Source organism: Pan paniscus, chromosome 20 (genome assembly GCF_029289425.2).
Source record: "Pan paniscus chromosome 20, NHGRI_mPanPan1-v2.0_pri, whole genome shotgun sequence".
NCBI classification, from domain to species: Eukaryota; Metazoa; Chordata; class Mammalia; order Primates; family Hominidae; genus Pan; species Pan paniscus.
Window position 1 is genome coordinate 57,900,958 of NC_073269.2, and position 17,893 is coordinate 57,918,850.

At 41.1% G+C, this 17,893-nt stretch overlaps 2 protein-coding genes across 6 annotated transcripts in view; both read right to left on the reverse strand.

The window, feature by feature from the left end:
• The window catches only part of ZNF649 (zinc finger protein 649), a 90,382-nt gene that overhangs the window by 44,339 nt on the left and 28,150 nt on the right, over positions 1–17,893 (reverse strand). The window lies entirely within an intron of this gene.
• The window catches only part of ZNF577 (zinc finger protein 577), a 65,966-nt gene that overhangs the window by 44,339 nt on the left and 3,734 nt on the right, over positions 1–17,893 (reverse strand). For 3 of the 4 annotated variants that reach the window (XM_063600557.1, XM_063600560.1, XM_063600559.1), the window contains exon 5: positions 1,799–1,873. In XM_063600557.1, coding sequence (XP_063456627.1) covers positions 1,821–1,873 — 53 coding nt within the window. In that variant the 3' untranslated portion in view covers positions 1,799–1,820. Of the gene's footprint in view, positions 1–1,798; positions 14,618–17,893 lie in introns of all 4 variants that reach the window. The other variant, XM_055103575.2, reaches the window with a different exon arrangement.

Here is a 17,893-nt window from a genome sequence, read left to right on the forward strand (position 1 = left end):
TTTGGCTTCTTTCACTCAGTATGTTTTTTGGGGCTCATTCATGCAACATGTCATCAGTACTTCATTCATTTGTATAACTGACTATTCATTTATGTATTCATGTGTACATGCATGTAGCACATTTTATTGATTCATCCTTTGATAGGCATTTGAGTTTTTTCAACCAAATGCTATTTTGGCTATTGTGAACAGTGCTATAAACATTCATGGACAAATATTTGGTTGAGTACCTGTTTTCAATTCTCATGGGTATTTTACTTAGGAATGGAATTCCTGGGTCATATGGTAAGTCTGGATTTAACTTTTTGAGGAACCACCAAAGGAATGGCATATTATCATAACAAATCAAGTTTCTGTGTGACACAAACTTTAAATATATAGCCATAAACTCACCTCATATAACCTCACACTTTTTTCTTCCATTACTCTAATGTGTTGCTGGTTTTTAAATATTTTAGGTAAATCTTTTATAATCTTTGGATGTTTCAGAGTTATAAGGCTCTAGAAAAATGTAAACTTCTACTTGTGATGGATCATCACAGTTGGCAAAAATACTACAAATGACAGCAAAAATAAGGAATTCACACTTACGTGGTATAATCCTTTAGACTCCTTAATAATGAGTCAAATATGTATTACAAGACATTTTGATTCATAAGAAAAAAACATTTTATTTGCACTACATTGAATTATTCAACATTTTGTCTTATGTTGAGAATTTCTTTAACCCTGAAAATTGTTTCTTCATGTAATTCCAAGTAAACAATGAAGTTTATAAATATATAAAGTACATGTCACATAGTACAGTCCACAACACAACCCCTAAGATCCTTTGTCACTATTTGACTAATCCTTATTATATTCTTATTTTTCATATATTCAAAAGGAATATTTGACAATGAAATGTCTAATATTTATAGAATATTCTCTGGAATCCTTTCTATAATAATTATGCAAAACCATTATAAAAGTATATATACAGGCAAGGGTAATTACTCAAATCTAAAGTGCCATCACACATTTTAAAAGCCCTGACAATTACTATGACATTCCAGATCATAAGATGCTTCACAATTTAAGACATGGTAGGATGTGAAGAAGTGAATCCATGAAATAAAAAATAACTTATCACTGATGCTTTTACCACTTTCATTGCATTCATAAAATCTCTGTATGGAGCAAATTCTGCTCCTATATTTAAAAGCTTATGATGCTTAATGCTATCTAATCCTCCACAGAAATTATTTCCTGTGGCCAGAACCATTGCTTTTAGGTAAATGTATGACTCTGCTGAAGCAGAATAGATATGGCTCCATTAGGATTTTATACCTGCATTGAACCTAAATATTATTGCCTTCGAGAATAGGATCTTTCTGATAACTGAGTTAGGGGGCAATTCAGCTCTGAATTTTAAATAAAGAATTTTAGACAATCACTGCAATTCTTTCCTGCTATGCAATGGGTTTTGTGGCCAATGGCCAAGTTTAACTCTATCGTTCTCCCTTCTGATTTAAGTATCTGATGTATATGTCACTTTCAAAAGCTTTCCACATTCCGTTTCAGAAGGACCTATCTATCACATGAGTTTGCTGATATAATTAGTGACCTTTGGTATCTACATGAAGGCTTTACCACATTTACTATATTATAGGGGTTTCCTCTTGTATGAGTTTGCTATAACAAGAAAGATAAACATTAATTGGGAAGACTTTATCACAATCACATTCACTGTATCTATGAGATTTCTCTCGTAAACAAGATATTCAAAGAGTTTTGACTTTCAGATTTTAATTTTTACCTGCAATGAGGTGTGATTCTTCTTAGCTTTCCTGCATTCCCTCCATCTGTAGGGTCCTTCTCCTGAATGAATACCCTAATGTGTAACAAATATAATTTGAGAATGATTTATCATTTTCATTACATCCACTGGTGCTGCCTACTAAATGGAAAGCTTCTAGTTTTCTAATAAACTTTTTTGACAATCACTGCACTCATAATTGACTCTCTTTTTTTTTTTTTTTTGAGACAGAGTCTCACTCTGTCACCCAGGCTGGAGTGCACTGGTGCAATCTCGGCTTACTGCAACCTCCACCTCCTAGGTTCAAGAGATTCTCCTGCCTCAGCCTCCTGAGTAGTTAGGATTACAGGTGTGCACCACCACACCTGGCTTTTTTTTTTTTTTTTTTTTTTTGTATTTTTAGTAGAGACAGGGTTTCATCATGTTGGTCAGGCTGGTCTTGAACTCCCAACCTCAAGTGATCTGCCTGCTTCAGCCTCCCAAAGTGCTGAGATAACAGGCATGGGCCAATGCGCCTGGCCAATGATTCTTCTTGTGAGATCTCTACGGTAAACGAAGGATATCTTCAAAAAAGAAGGCTTAAAATATTCATTGCATCTATAAGGTTTCTCTCCCACAAGAGTTCCAAAAGGGCCCATTACAATCATAGTATTCATGGAACTTCTATTGTGTCTGAGCTGATGTGACTAATCAAAAATGCTCTCTCATATTCCAAGTCACTGCATGAAGGACTTTCTTCCTTTCTGCTGGGGTTTCTGATGATTAGTAATAGCCGATTTCTGAGTAAAGCTCTTTGACATTCACTGCATCTATAGGGCCTCTTTCCTGTGTGAGTTCTCTGGTGACCAATGAGAGTTTACAAAGTAGCGAATGCTTTCTTACAATCACTGCATTTATATGGTTTCTCTCCTGTATGAATTCTCTAATGTACAGTGAGACAGGATTTAACTATGATGGCTTTATTACACATGCTACATTTGAGGAGTTTCTCACCTGTATAGGTTCTCTGTTATATAATGAGAGTTGACTTACAGGACAAAACCTTCCCACATCCACTGTATCCATAAGATTTCATTCTTGCATGGCAAGTTTTTCGATGCTTACTGAGACCTGTCTTTTGGGTGAAAGCTTGTTGACCTTCATTGCATCATAGGGTCTCTCTCCTGTGTGAATTGGCTGATGAGTCATGAGATATACCTTACTGGAGAAGGCCCTATCACAGTCTGAGCATTCATATGATTTATTTCCTATATGAGTTCTCTGATATACAATGAGATTTCCCTTTGATGTGAAGGCTTTATCACATACATTGCATTTGAAGGGTTTCTCACCTGTATGGGTTCTCTGATGTATAACAAAGTATTTTTTGGAGGATAAAACCTTCCCACATTCACTGCATTCATGGGATTTCCTTACTGCATGATGAGTTTTTTTATGATTGTTGAGATCCAACTTCCAGATGAAAGCTTCTTGACATTCACTGCATCCATAGGGTCTTTCTTCTGTATGAATTCACTGATGCTTCATAAGCTGAGCCTTTTTCAAGAAGGCTTTCTCATAATCCAAGCAAGCATATGGTTTCTCTCCTGTGTGAGTTCTCTGATGTATAGTTAGCTGTGTTCTAACCATGAAGGCTTTATGATAGACTTTGCACCTGAAAGGTCTCTCTCCTGAATGAGTTCTGAGATGCAAAATGAGGTTTGACTTCCAAGGAAAAGCTTTCCCACATTTACTGCATCCATAGAATTTTCCTTTTCTATGAAGAACTTTCTGAGGATAACTGAGCTCAGATCTGGTCTTCAAAGCTGTTTGACATTGAATGCATTAATAGGGTATCTCTCCTGTGTGAATTCACTGATGAATCATGAATAAAGCCTTTTTTGAGAAGGCTTTTTCACAATCTGAGCAAGCATATGGTTTCTCTCCTGTGTGAGCTCTCTGATGTACAGTGAGATGTGTCCTAACCACAAAGCCTTTATCACATACTTTGCAAATGAACGGTCTCTCTCCTGAATGATTTCTTGGACATAAAATGAGTTCTGACTTCCAAGGGAAAACTTCTCCACATTTGCTGCACGTACAGACTTTCCCTTCTCTATGATGAGTTTTCTGATGATACACAAGCCCTGAATTTGTAATGAAGGCTTTTTGACATTGATTACATCAGTAGGGTCTCACTCCTGTTTGAGTTTGCTGATGAGCAATGAGCTTTAACTCACTGGGAAGGGCTCTCCTAAAATCATGAGATTCCTGGGATTTGTTTCCTGCATGAGTTCTCTGAGGCATGGTCATGAGTAGTTTACAAGTATTCACTGCACATTCACTGCATCCATATGATTTCTTTCCAAAAAGAATTGGTTATAATTAGCAAGCTCTGACTTCTGGATGTTATGAAAGCTAATGTACGCACAACAGAGTAAGTGAGATAACAAGAAGAGGTCCAGAAAAAGGCTTCTTTTCCCATTTACCATAAAAAAAATTAGTAAGATGGTTAAATTTGAGTAAGCTCTGTATTTTAGATAATAATACTGTATCAATGTCAATATTCTGATTTTGATCACAGTATTCTGATTATGCAAAAGAATGCTCTTCTTCCTATGAAATACACACTTGGGTTTTAGGGTAGAGTTCAGAAAAACCGTATGTACCTGTGTGTGGTGTGTGTGTACAGATAAAATAAAGCAAATTGGTAAAATCATATTTTGGGGAAATTTGCAAAAAGAATGTGCAAGAATTTTGTGTATCATTTTGGAACATCTCATTAAATCTAGACCATTTGGAGACAAGCATTTTCAAAAGGAGAAAATAAAAATAAATAAAGATATTCATGAAAACATACATAGGGACACTAAGTATAATGGCCTGAATTATACTTAGTGTATAATTATACTTAGTGTATAATTAAAAGAGATAAACAGTGTAATATTCACCCAATGCCATTCTGCACAGGACTCAGATTCTTGATCTAGGTGCTGGTTGCACAGTGTGCTGACTAGAAAGTTACCTAGCTGTAGAATTACATTATATGTATGTTATACCAAAACATTTTTCATTAATAAGTAAACAAAAACATTTAGGCAGAAATCAGGGAATGCTCCCTTGTAGGAGGATCCTGAAAAGAATTTGGATCTTGTGCTAACAGTAACAGGATGCCATTACCAATGATAGCGGGAGCAGGATGACATGTCCTGATTTCCAATTTAAAAGCAACATCCTGTGTGTATGTTTATCAGTAATTAACACTGACCATGTCTTAAATATTATGGCATGAATATTTTTAGGCTTGCACCCTGTGAATGAGTACGGATTTGCTACATCATACAGCATTTTTTAGACCATAATTTAGATCTTTCCATCCTCCAACTAAGGTTTACCTTTTTATATGAAGCTTTAATTACTTTCCACAACACTTTTGTCAAAATCTGAAGTCTTTTAAGAACCAAGATGTTTCTGATGTTTATTTTAATGTTCAGGGATTTTGGAGGTGAGGGGCTAGAAACACTGACTCCTGCCCCTGACTCCCACATTTATTTTCATAAATGAAAATAGTAAAATAAATTCATTAAGGGTATTATGTGGAGAATAGAAACGAGTAAAGGACTGAGAGTATATTAGAGAAAACTATCATAATTTTGGCAAGAGATAATGGACATCGAAGCTTGGGTGAAAATAACTGTTAGAGAAAGGAGTAGAGGACCTCGAGATAGAAGGAGAAAGTAAAGACTAAACTTGCTAAATGGACTGGATTTGTGGGATGAGTGAAACGGTGAAGCAAGGATGACTTGAAGTTTGAGTTAGCTATTAGATCTCCAAGCAATTCCCAGGCAAATGTAGGAGGATAAGGAAATATCTAGCCTGTAGAGAGAAATCTGTGAGTCATCAACATATAAATAGCATTGTTAAGTCCATGAAATCGAAGAGGTCACACTGGGAACAAAGAAAAGAAATTACCAGTGATGAAGCACCCTTACGCCCTCCAACTCTGAAGGCTTTAGGAGAAGGAGATGCCCAGAGAATGGAAAAAGTCCATCCATCACGCTCAAACAATAAGTACCCAGAAAAGAGGCCAACTTAAGTCTTAGGAACCAACATCTGTGGGAAGCAAGATAGAATGAAGTCTTCTCAGCTCTTCACATAAATGTAAGTGCTGTCACTCTGTTTCAGATTCATTCTTCTTTAATTCTGCATGCAACAGTCAATGAACTTTCCCAAAGATTTTTTTTTTCTTGAAACGGAGTTTCGCTCTTGTCACCCAGGCTGGAGTGCAGTGGCGCAATCTCAGCTTACTGCAACCTTCGCCTCTAGGGTTCAAGCGATTCTCCAACCTCAGCCTCTGGAGTAGCTGGGATTACAGGGCACTCGCCACCATGCCCAGCTAATTTTTGTATTTTTAGTAGAGACAGGGTTTCGCCATGTTGGCCAGGCTGGTCTGGAACTTCTGACCTCAGGTGATCCACCCACCTTGGCCTCCCAAAGTGCTGGGATTACACGCGTGAGCCACCATGCCCGGCCTTCCCAAAGATTTCTAACACCATATGTACAGAACACCACTGTGGTGAGCACTCCCACCTTCTAGGTTGCTTTGATACATTCTCATATGATTCACTGAGGTCTGTAGGAAATACAAAAATCAGGCCAAATATCCTTACCCCAGGATAAAAGGCAGTGCTGTGATGATGTGTCGATTGTGAGAATCTAAGTCAATATAAAGAGAGAAAAAGGCACATTTTCTTTGAAACGCCAAACAAAAGAGAGCCTCATCAATGATCTAGGTATCTGTAGTCACCTTCCAAGTCTTTGCCCTGTTAAACACATTTGGAAGGGGTCCATCCCTCATGGCCAGCTCCTTTACTTTCCAGGTCTCCCATCTTGTTGGTTCTCACTCACCTGAAATGCACTGACCTCACATTTTATCCTCTATTCTCCATGACTCTTCTCCATGTTTGAAATTAAATATCATTGGCTGGGTGCGGTGGCTCACACTTGTAATCCCAGCACTTTGGGAGGCTGAGGCGGGCAGATCATGAGGTCAGGAGATTGGGACCATCCTGACCAACATGGTAAAACCCCAGCTCTACTAAAAATACAAAACTTAGCTGGGTGTGGTGGCACACGCATGTAATCCCAGCTACTCAGAAGGCTGAGGCAGGAGAATTGCTTGAACTCGGGAGGCAGAGATTGCAGTGAGCTGAGATGGCGCCACTGCACTCCAGCCTGGCGACAGAGCGAGACTCCAACTCAAAAAAAAAAAAATTAAAGATATCTGGTTTGGTAGCTTAAGAGCCTGTTCATGGGAAATGACAAAGACTTGAACACTTATAATTGGGCTTGATGGGAGGTGTCTATGAACAGCACAGAAATGTTTCTGGAACTGACACACTTTCAGCTCGGCAGATTCAACATCCACTATGACAGAGGTTGCAGTGAGCCAAGATTGCACCACTGCACTCCAACCTGGGTGACAGAGCAAGACCTGTCTCAAATAAAAATTAAAAATAAAAAAAAGTAAAATAAATAAATAAGAGAACCACCCCCAGCTGACAGCCAGCAAAGAAACAAATCTCAGAATTAGTCTGCCAATACCCTGGATAAGCTTGGAAGTGGATTCTTCCCAGATTCTTCCAATAAGAGCCCTGTTGGCCCACACCTTGACTTCAGTCTTTGAAACCCAGATCAAAGAAACCAGTCAAGCCAATCCAGACTTCTGACCTAAAGAACTGTGAGACAATAAATTTGTGTTGTTTCAAGCTGCTAAATGTTTGTGAGAATCTGTTTTGGCATCAACAGAAAATTAATACATTATTGACACCAGAAACATCAGAAACAGGCCAGTTGTGGTGGCTCATGCCTATAATTCCAGCACTTTGGGAGGCTGAGGTGGGCAAATCACCTGAGGTCAGGAGTTTGAGACCAACCTGGCCAAAATGGTGAAATCCCATCTCTACTAAAAATACAAAAATTAGCCAGGCGTGGTGACACACACCTTAATCCCAGCTACTCAGGAGGCTGGGGCAAGAGAATCACTGGAACCCAAGAGGCAGAGGTTGCAGTGAGCCATGATCGTGCCACTGAACCTGGGTGACAGAGTGAGATAAGAAGAAAGAAAGAGAGAGAAAAGGAAGGAAGCAAGGAAAGAAAGAAGAAAGAAAAGAAAGAATCAGAAACAACTTAAGTACATCATACATTCTTACATATTTATTCACCTGTATTCACACTTAAGGCACTCTGTATGAAGCTACATTTCCTCATTCCACCTTTACCTGAATCTTGATTTTATGGTTTCTGTTTAGTTTTCCTTAAATTTTTAAATTACAAATGTATGTATTTCCATTTGATAGTTATTTGTCTTAAGCCTGCAAAGCCATTGGAAAGAAAGGCAAAAGTAAGAAGCAAAACCTCACCGGGGCTTTTATCGTTTTTTTCTTCGGTTCTTAGGAAGAGGATATCATTTCTAAGGTATGATCTAGATATTGTCTTTTCTGATTCTGAACATCGGACAAAAGATCTCTTTTCAAGAGAAAAGAAGACATGTCAGAGAGAGGCCCAGCTTTTAGAATTGTGACAATTACTCAACTTCCCTCCCTTAATGAAGGACAACTTTTTAAAAACACAAAGCTGGCCAGGCGCGGTGGCTCACACCTGTAATCCCAGCACTTTGGGAGGCTGAGGTGGGCGGATCACAAGGTCAGGAGTTTGAGACCAGACTGGCCAACATGGTGAAACCCCGTCTCTACTAAAAATACAAAAAAAAAAAAAAAAAAAATTAGCCGGGTGTGGTGGCAGGCGCCTGTAATCCCAGCTACTCAGGAAGCTGAGACAGGACAATCACTTGAAACCGGAAGGTGGAGGTTGCAGTGACCCACGATTACGCCACTGCACTCCAGCCTGGGCAAAAGAGTGAAACTCCATCTCAAATAAACAAAAAACAAAAACAAACAAACAAAAAGAACAAAGCTAGGGTTGGAAAAAGCCCTCAGAGGTCAGACTAATCAGCACCAATGAGGAATTTCCAGTCCTCTACCCCCACCCCTAAATACAGATACAGAGAAAGGCAATGAGAACCTGGAATGTCTTCTCCCTTGCATGGGATCAGAGCCAGGCAAGTTCTGGTGGGAGAGCTGACACTGGATTTCTACTCTGAGGTCTGGCAGGTTCTAGTATTTACAGACCCAAGTTCTAAACTGGGAATCAAGACAAAGTGGATGGAATCTGTAAATCTGTGCACCAGCAGTTGTAGGTTTTTAAGTGTGTCAAATTTCTTTATACATAAATCATCTTCCCACTTGTAATAGAAGTTCTTTTTAAAAGTTGCTGACTTAGTCCTCAAAGCACTGCATTGTAGACACTGTTCTAGAAGCTTTCTGTTAACAGTGATGCAGTTGTTAATAGGCCAGTTCCGGACACTCCATAGGACACAGACACCTACACACCTAAAAAAGTTTCATCTGGGGTGTAAAAGGAGAAAGTCAGCAGAGTAAGGTTAGGTAAGACCCATGCCCTGAGTCCCCTCCCCAGCCTCCAACATGGGATCCATCTGGCCCATGAGAGCAGGAAGAACAAGGGCAAACATGTCCCACACAACAATGGGATTCTGTAGGGCTGCTTCCCACCTCAGCCACACAGCAGGGCAGACTCACCAAGAACCGACTGGGTCTGACCCACCAAAGTCTGCCCCAGCCAAAGCAGAACTGCCAGATGAGCTCAGAATTAATATGCCCAAGGCCAATTCCCTCATAATGTTGCCTACAGAAGCCCCAGCAAGCACCAGCTAAGGTTCTGACTACTACCGTCTTCAACTGCCTTGAACACCCAGATAGAATTCACTCACGTGTGTGGGGGAAAGAAAGATAGATCAGACTGCTACTGTGTCTATGCAGAAAAAGGAAGACATAAGAAACTCTATTTTGATCTGTACTAAGAGAAATTATTCTGCCTTGAGATGCTGTTAATCTGTAACCCTAGCCTCAACCCTGTGCTCGCAGAAACACGTGCTGTGTTGACTCAAGGTTTACTAGATTTAGGGCTGTGCAGGATGTGCTTTGTTAAAATGTGTTTGCAGGCAGTATGCTTGGTAAAAGTCATCACCATTCTCCAGTCTCGAGTACCCAGGGACACAATGCACTGCGGAAGGCCGCAGGGACCTCTGCCCAAGAAAGCCTGGGTATTGTCCAAGGTTTCTCCCCACTGAGACAGCCTGAGATATGGCCTCGTGGGAAGGGAAAGACCTGACCGTCCCCAAGCCCGATACCCATAAAGGGTCTGTGCTGAGGAGGATTAGTGAAAGAGGAAGGCCTCTTTGCAGTTGAGATAAGAGGAAGGCATCTGTCTCTTGCTCGTCCCTGGGAATGGAATGTCTTGGTGTAAAACCCAATCGTACATTCTATTTGCTGAGATAGGAGAAAACCACCTTATGGCTGGATGTGAGACGTGCTGGCAGCGATACTGTTCTTTACTGCACTGAGATATTTGTGTAAAGTCAAACATAAATCTGGCCTATGTGCACATCGAGGCACAGCACCTTTCCTTAAACTTATTTATGACACAGAGTCCTTCGCTCATGTTTCCTGCTGACCCTCTACCCACCATTACCCTATAGTCCTGCCACATCCCCGTCTCCGAGATTGTAGAGATAGTGATCAACAAATGCTGAGGGAACTCAGAGACCAGGGCCGGTGCGGGTCCTCCGTATGCTGAGCACCGGTCCCCTGGGGCCACTGTTCTTTCTCTATACTTTGTCTCTGTGTCTTTATTTCTTAGTCTCTCGCCCCCCCCCGATGAGAAACACCCACAGGTGTGGACGGGCTGGACCCCTTCAATGTGGAGAAAAATGGCCAAAGGCAGATGTGTGCCAGAAACCCCTACAGGGGCTAAACAGTCAAGACACACCAGCCGCTAACTAGAATAAGTTGTTAGGCCTCCTAACTGTACTTCCCATAAACCTCAACTGCCCAGCACAGGTGTCTCAAGCACTGCCCATGGCCAAACTACACTTCCTAGGAAGCTCAGCAGCCCTGTTCAAAAGCCTCAGTTCCCAGAAAAGGCAAAGAGGGGCTAAACACCAGGTAGACTACACTGCACAAATTCAGCTGAGCTTGCTTCTCCCTCTCAGGGAACCTGGTGCTGATTGCTGGTAATTGCCTCCTTCTGGTCCCTCCCTGGGAGGATTAACATCCTAGGGGCATTGGGTCCAGTGCGTAGACTGAGCTTCATCTGCCCCTTGTTCAGGTGGGGGGAACCCATCAGTAAATTATAGTTTTTATAATCCACTTGATTCATATGGGACATTTATAGCAGCTATTTCTAACATCCTTTTCTGCTATAAGTGTGCCACTTCTGGGTCTCTACTGAGTTTTCTTCATGTTATGGGGTTATATTTTCCTGCTTCTTTGCACACCTGGGTAAGTTTGTATTGGATGCCAGACATGGTCAATTACTGACTGGTAGATTGCTTTCTATTTCTTTATTAGTCTCTGTTTGGAAAACTGCTAACTTACTTGGAAAGTATGGCCTTTTCATGGCTTGCATGTATGCTTTGTGAGGAGAGTTCGAGGCAGCCTTTACTGTAGAGCAAATCTGAGCCACCCACAGAGGCAATACTCCTTACTTAAGGTCCACTGTGATTCTCCAAATGTTAGGAGGCGTTTCCATTCCAGCTGGTGGAAATGCTTGTGTGTAATCCAAGGATTTTTCTGCGTGTTCATTTCTTCCTGTTCTTCCTCCAGCCTAGGGGGGGTTTCCTCACATACATATGCTGATTATGACTCAAAAGGCGTGTGGGGGAAACTCTACAGAACTCTCAATTCTTGAGTGCAGCTCTTCTCCAATAATCCAATTCATGAATTTGGGCCACCTTGAATTCCTCAAACCCTAAACTCTGTCTCAATTCAGAGAGATGGCTGGGATCTGCTTGGGTTTCTCCTCCCAATCCTGCAGACTGGAAACTTTCTCCAGGCACTAACCTGGGGCAATCATAACGCTCATTTCATTGTTTCCTTTCTCTCATGGAAAGCTGTCCTAAGCCCTTCTCAATGTCTGATGAAGTTCATTCATATATTTTGTGCATCTTTTTTAGATATTTAAGGCAGGAAATTATATACATTAGACATTTACTGTAAAAGAAAAAGGGACTGTTTGGGTTGGCTATGAAAAAGTTAGTCAATATCCAGGTGCATTATGTCATATGCATTCCGTACTCATAATAAAGTATGTTAGTTTCTTTTTCCCCCCTTTTTTAGAATCAGAGTCTTCTTCTGTCACCCACGCTGTAGTGCAGTGGCACGATCATAGCTCACTGCAGTCACTGCAGCCTAGAACTCCTGGACTCAAGCAATCATCTTGCCTCAGCCTCCCAAGTAGCTGGGACTATAGGCACACACCACCATGTCCAGCTATTATTTTTTTTTATTTTTTTTGTAGAGGTAGTCTCGCTATGTTGCCCAGGGTGGTCTCAAACTTGCGGGCTCAAGTGATCTTCCTGCCTTGGCCTCCCAAAGTGCTGAGATTACAGGTGTGAGCCACTGTGCCTGGCCAGGTAGGTTAATTTATATAATTTCAGAATAGATACAAATTTATGTTTAGCAACATTTCAAGCATCATAAATCTCATGTTCTTTTTGGACATCGAGGAGTTATTTTCCAGTGCTGATGTGATTTTAACATTTCAATAGCATCTATAATGCTCACATATAACAATCATAGCATAAGATTCTCTGATTATAGAATAAAATCTTAACATACTTGCATCATAATAAGATAGGGAGATTATCCTGGCTTATCTGGGTTTTCACAGTGTAATCACAAGGGTCCTCAAACATGGAAGAGGGAGACAGAACACTCAAGTGTTTGAGTGATGTAAGACTGATTGGCCATTGCTGGTTTTGAAAGGAGGCCCCAAACCACAGAATTTGGGCAGCTTCTAGAAGCTGGAAGGGCAAAGAAAGACGCTCCCCTAGAGCCTCCAAAAAGAAAAGCAGCCCTGTCAACAGCTTGATGTAGCCCCGTGAGATGCATTTGGACTTCAGTCCTCCAGAACTGTAAGATAATGATTTTATGTTGTTTTAAGCCATTAAATTTGTGTTAGTTTGGTGCAACACTCATAAGAAACTAACACAATTTTACTTCCATATTTGTTATATTCATAGGTTTTCATTACATAATACCATTCCTGGGGTTCAAGATTTCATTAAACATGTCCCTCCAAGACTCTCAAGACATAAAAGTATGATACATGAGTTAATTTGGTGAGTTGCCATCATTTCTTACTTTCAAGAGTTTTTCTTTTCTATAAATTCTCCCATATTTTATGAAAAATGTTTTCCATATCCATTGCCTCTACAGTTGTCTATGTTTCTTTGGCACACGAGGCACAATTTAGCGCTAAAAGCACCATCACAATCTTTCATAAATATTCCTGTAAGAATTCTTTTGATACCAATTGAGATATCATCTCCAGGTAAAGACTTCCTCCTAACAGCTGCATTTCTACCCAACATGATTTCAATGGTGTTTAACAGGTTTGAATTCTCACAGAAATGTCCTCCACAACCACTGCCTCCACAGTGTTTCAGCCCTAAATGAGCTCTCTGGGATATAATGGCTGGAGGATTCCTACTAAAGATTTTCCCACCTTTCTGGTATCAGAAGATTTATTCTGATACAATATCTGTAAGATACAAGATATAATTTATTACTGATGGGGCCACATTCACTTCATTTGTGAGGCTTATTCTCTGTTCAAATTCCTGATTAACTACAAAGGCTTGATTTCTTGGAAAAGGTTGTTCCACAATCACTACATTTCTGCCCACTAGGCGCTCACTCTTGTTTAACAATGGTGGGGTTCCTGAGGAAGGCATTTCCATAGGTACTGTGTTCACAGTCTTTTGCTCTTGTATGAGTTCACTCATGTATAAGGAGGTATGACTCCTTGAGGAAGGTTTCTCCACCGTCAGTGAATTTATGGCTGTCTCTCTTATGTGAGTTTTCTTATGTTTAATGAGGACTGACATGTGGGCAAAGGCTTTGCCACATTCACTGCATGAATATGGTCTCTCTCCAGTGTGAGTACGCTGATGCTGAATGAGCTTCGACTTGCTTCTAAAGGCTTTTTCACACTCACTACATTCATAAGGTTTCTCTCCTGTATGAATCCTCTGATGTCTGGTCAGGTCTGACTTAAAATAGAAGGTTCTTCCACAATCACTGCATTTATAAGGCTTATCTCCTGTGTGAAGTCTCTGGTGTGCAGTGAGGTATGCCTTCTGAGAAAAGGCTTTCCCACACACACTGCACCCATAGAGTTTCTCTCCAGTATGTGATCGCTGATGTCTATTGAGCCGGCACTTCCGGCTGAAGGCTTTTCCGCATTCGCTGCATCTGTAGGGTTTCTCTCCTGTATGGGTTCTCTGATGGACCATGAGCTGTGACTTTCTGGAGAAGGCTTTTCCACATTCACTACATTCATGGGGCTTCTCTCCTGTGTGAGTTCTCTGATGCTCAGTGAGCTGAATCTTCCTCATGAATGTTTTCCCACATTCACCACATCCATGGGGTTTCTCTCCTCTTTCAGTTCTCTGATGTTGAATAAGCTGTGCTTTCCTGGAGAAGGCTCTCCCGCACACACAGCATTCATGTGGTTTCCCTCCTGCACAAATTTTTTGTAGGTCATTGAGCTGTGATTTAGGGCTGCTGGGTTTAACACATCTATGGTATTTAACTCCAGTAAGAGTTTTGTCACGCTTGATATGGAGGCATGATCTCCCATATCCACCAAATGCATCAGAATCTTTTCCTGCATATCTTCTACTCTGGATAACAAAACCTAAGTAAGATTTCAAACTTTTACAATGCGAGCCAAACTTATTGTGTCTTTATATTAAAGGAACAATGCTCTTACATAAACCAAACTTATTTCCAAGGGCATAACTTTGTTGACATCTTTCAAAATGTTTAAGCTCATTTTGGTTTTCTGGGTACCACCGCATATGGTAAACCCCCCAAATTTCTTCTAGGAAAAAGCACAATATGAACATCCATGATAATTTTTTGTGGAGGTGGCAGAAGGTGCAAAAATGCCATGGTTTTGGCTGGCTTTTATAAGATCTCAGTCTCAGAGTAATGTACCTCACACTCTGTGAAAAAGGATGATACTATAAAACAGCAAAAGGAAAATACAGCAACTTCAGCAACAACAATGGATACTCTATAATGAATCAATACAACTTGGGCTGCCTCCCAAATCGGACCTTGCAAATGGAGACAGAATAGAAACAGAAACACATTGCAACTGGAATAAATCAAAAATAGATGGAGGGGATGGATGTATTCACCCAACAAACACTGAATAGACTGGTATTTGGGATACTACAGTGGCTAATCATTATTCTCTCTCTCCATGAACCTGTCATTCAGGTAAAGACAGAGAATCAACAGGTATGCAAAGACGTAAGAAAATTACAGAATGTGAAGAACAGTACAAAGGAAGTGGCTCACATCATAGGGTAAGAAAAAGCAATGTTATGCAAAGAACAAAATAAAGAACATTCCAAGAAAAGGGAACAGCCAGTGTGAAAACCCAGAGGCAGAAAAAACTTAGGTGTGATAAAAAAAAAAATGTAAGAGAAGCTGGTTTACCTGGAATATCCTGAGCTTGAGTGAAGTAGAAATACAAAAGTTTGGCAAGGCTGGCAGGATTAAAAACATGAAGATTTTGGAGGAAGACTTTGTTAGAAACTGGAATTTATGCTAAGAACAATGGCAGTAAGCCACCAAACATTTTTTTGCCAAGAAAACATGTTCTGAATTGACAGTTCCAAAACATGACTGTTCTATGGAGAATGAATTGAAAAGATGAAATTATAGAAGGGAATATGCTGGAGGTTATGGCAGAATTCAGATGGCTTGATCAGGAATAATTACAATGGAGATGGAGAAATGTGAAAAAACAAGAACATAAGTATGGAGGAGGAAAAGATAGGATTCACTCTTAGAACACATGTTGCCAGCAGAAAAGCGAAGAATTGAGGATAACTGCTCAGTATGTGGTTTAAACACCTATGTAGGTGCTGGTGCCATTTAATAAAATGAGGGTAAAAGAAGCCTCATACCAACCAGTAAAACACACACACAAAACAATATATGACCGTTACTAAGTTAGTGCAGGATAGACACAAAGGAGATAAAAGTCAGAAAAGAGGGTGGCCAGGCGCAGTGCCTCACGTCTGTAGTCCCAGCACTTTGGGAGGTAGAGGTGGATGGGAGGAGTTCAAGACCAGTCTGGCCAACATGCTGAAACCCTGTCTCTACTAAAAATACAAAAAAAAGGATTAGCCAGGCGTGGCGGCAGGTGCCTGTAATCTCACCTACTCGGGAGGCTGAGGCAGGAGAATCCCTTGAACCTGGGTGGCGGAGGTTGCAGTGAGCCAAGATTGGGCCACTGCACTCCAACCTGGGCAACAAAAGCAAAACTCTGTCACAAAAAAAAAAAAAAAAAGAGAGAGAGCTCCAAATGTGCCCTGAAATAGTCAAAAACTAGTTCTTGGAAGTAAAACAAGAGCCGACAGTGAAAGAGGGCAGTATCTGGATGTAAAAATGCAACATGATCAAATGCACAGATGTCAGTCCTCATGTTATTTGACATTATCTGCAGCATTCAATAAAATATATGTCTTCCTCCTCCTTGGAATAATTTTGTCACTTATTTCATGGACATCTTCTGACTCTCCCACCACAACCCTGATACTTTTTCTACATGGCTGGGTTCTCCTCTTTTGAATCTCTGAATATATGTGGACCTCTTCTTTCTTCAAGCAACACTCACTCCTCATGTCTTCTCATCAAGTTCCAGTGCTTTGACGGCCCCTGCCCAGAGGGGAATGAAGCCATCACATCAAATGGAACTCCCAGAAAAACAGAAGTCAGTCAAACGTGCAGCAATGGAGGCGATAAGAACCTCTACTACCATGGCCTACTGTGAAGTGGGACTTCAGAGTGGAGTGTTCAAAACAATAAAAATTAACAGGAGCAGCTGAGACATTCAGACATAGAACAGAGTAAACCGAGAAGACTCAAGGCAACTCCAAGGTGACCAGGCACCGGAGTGATGAGCAATACAGCAGAACCTAAATATAACGCACAGGGAGGGAAAGGATTTTCCAGGAGGAAAGAGAATCACAGTTTCTAACCCTGAAGCTGAGGGAAGAAGAATTTCACAGAATACTCGTCCGGGGTGCTGGCAAAATATAGAATAAGAAGGCAGGTGAGATTACAGAAAAGGAGATATCTGCATGAAGCTATTTGTCAGAAGACAGAGCTGAAATCTTTAGTATATATGAGTATACTACATGATGGTAGAAACAACTCGGAGAAAGGAGGATTCTGGTTTCACATCCTGGAAGAAGGAAATATTCGGAGAGCTGTCCTGGTGGCTGGCGACACACAGCGGGTTAGAGTGCAGATGAGACATTAGTAGCAGACATGTTAATTTGCGAGTCTCCAGCAGGGGCCAGAGAGCTCAGGCCCTGAGAGTGAATTAAACTTCTACCAGGAGAATCAGCAGAAGATAAAAAAAAAAAAAACAGAAGCTGGAAAGGCGGGGAGCAGTGGGTGAGTAAGTCGACAGAGATGCCCCAAGAGACATGGTGTGGGGGCTTTGACGTGAGCTAAGGTGAGGTGATTTTCAGTGAAGGAAATCGGGCCTTTCCAGAGGGGCCGGGATACGCTTTTAAGCAACAGAAGTGCTAAAAGTAATGCAATCCAGCCAGGCGCAGTGGCTCACGCCTGAAATCCCAGCACTTTGGGAGGCCAAGGTGGGTGGTTCATGAGGTCAGGAGTTTGAGACCAGCCTGGCCAATGTAGTGAAAACTCGTCTCTACAAAAAATACAAAAAAATTAGCCAGGCCTGGTGGCCGGCACCTGTAATCCCAGCTACTCGGGAGGCTGAGGCAGGAGAATCACTTAAACCTGGGAGGTGGAGGTTGCAGTGAGCCAAGATCACGTCACTGCACTCCAGCCCAGCCACAGTGCGAGACTCCGTCTCAAAAAAAAAAAGGCAACGTAATCCAGATGGGTTACGAGGGGAATTTCAAAGCAAGTAAGG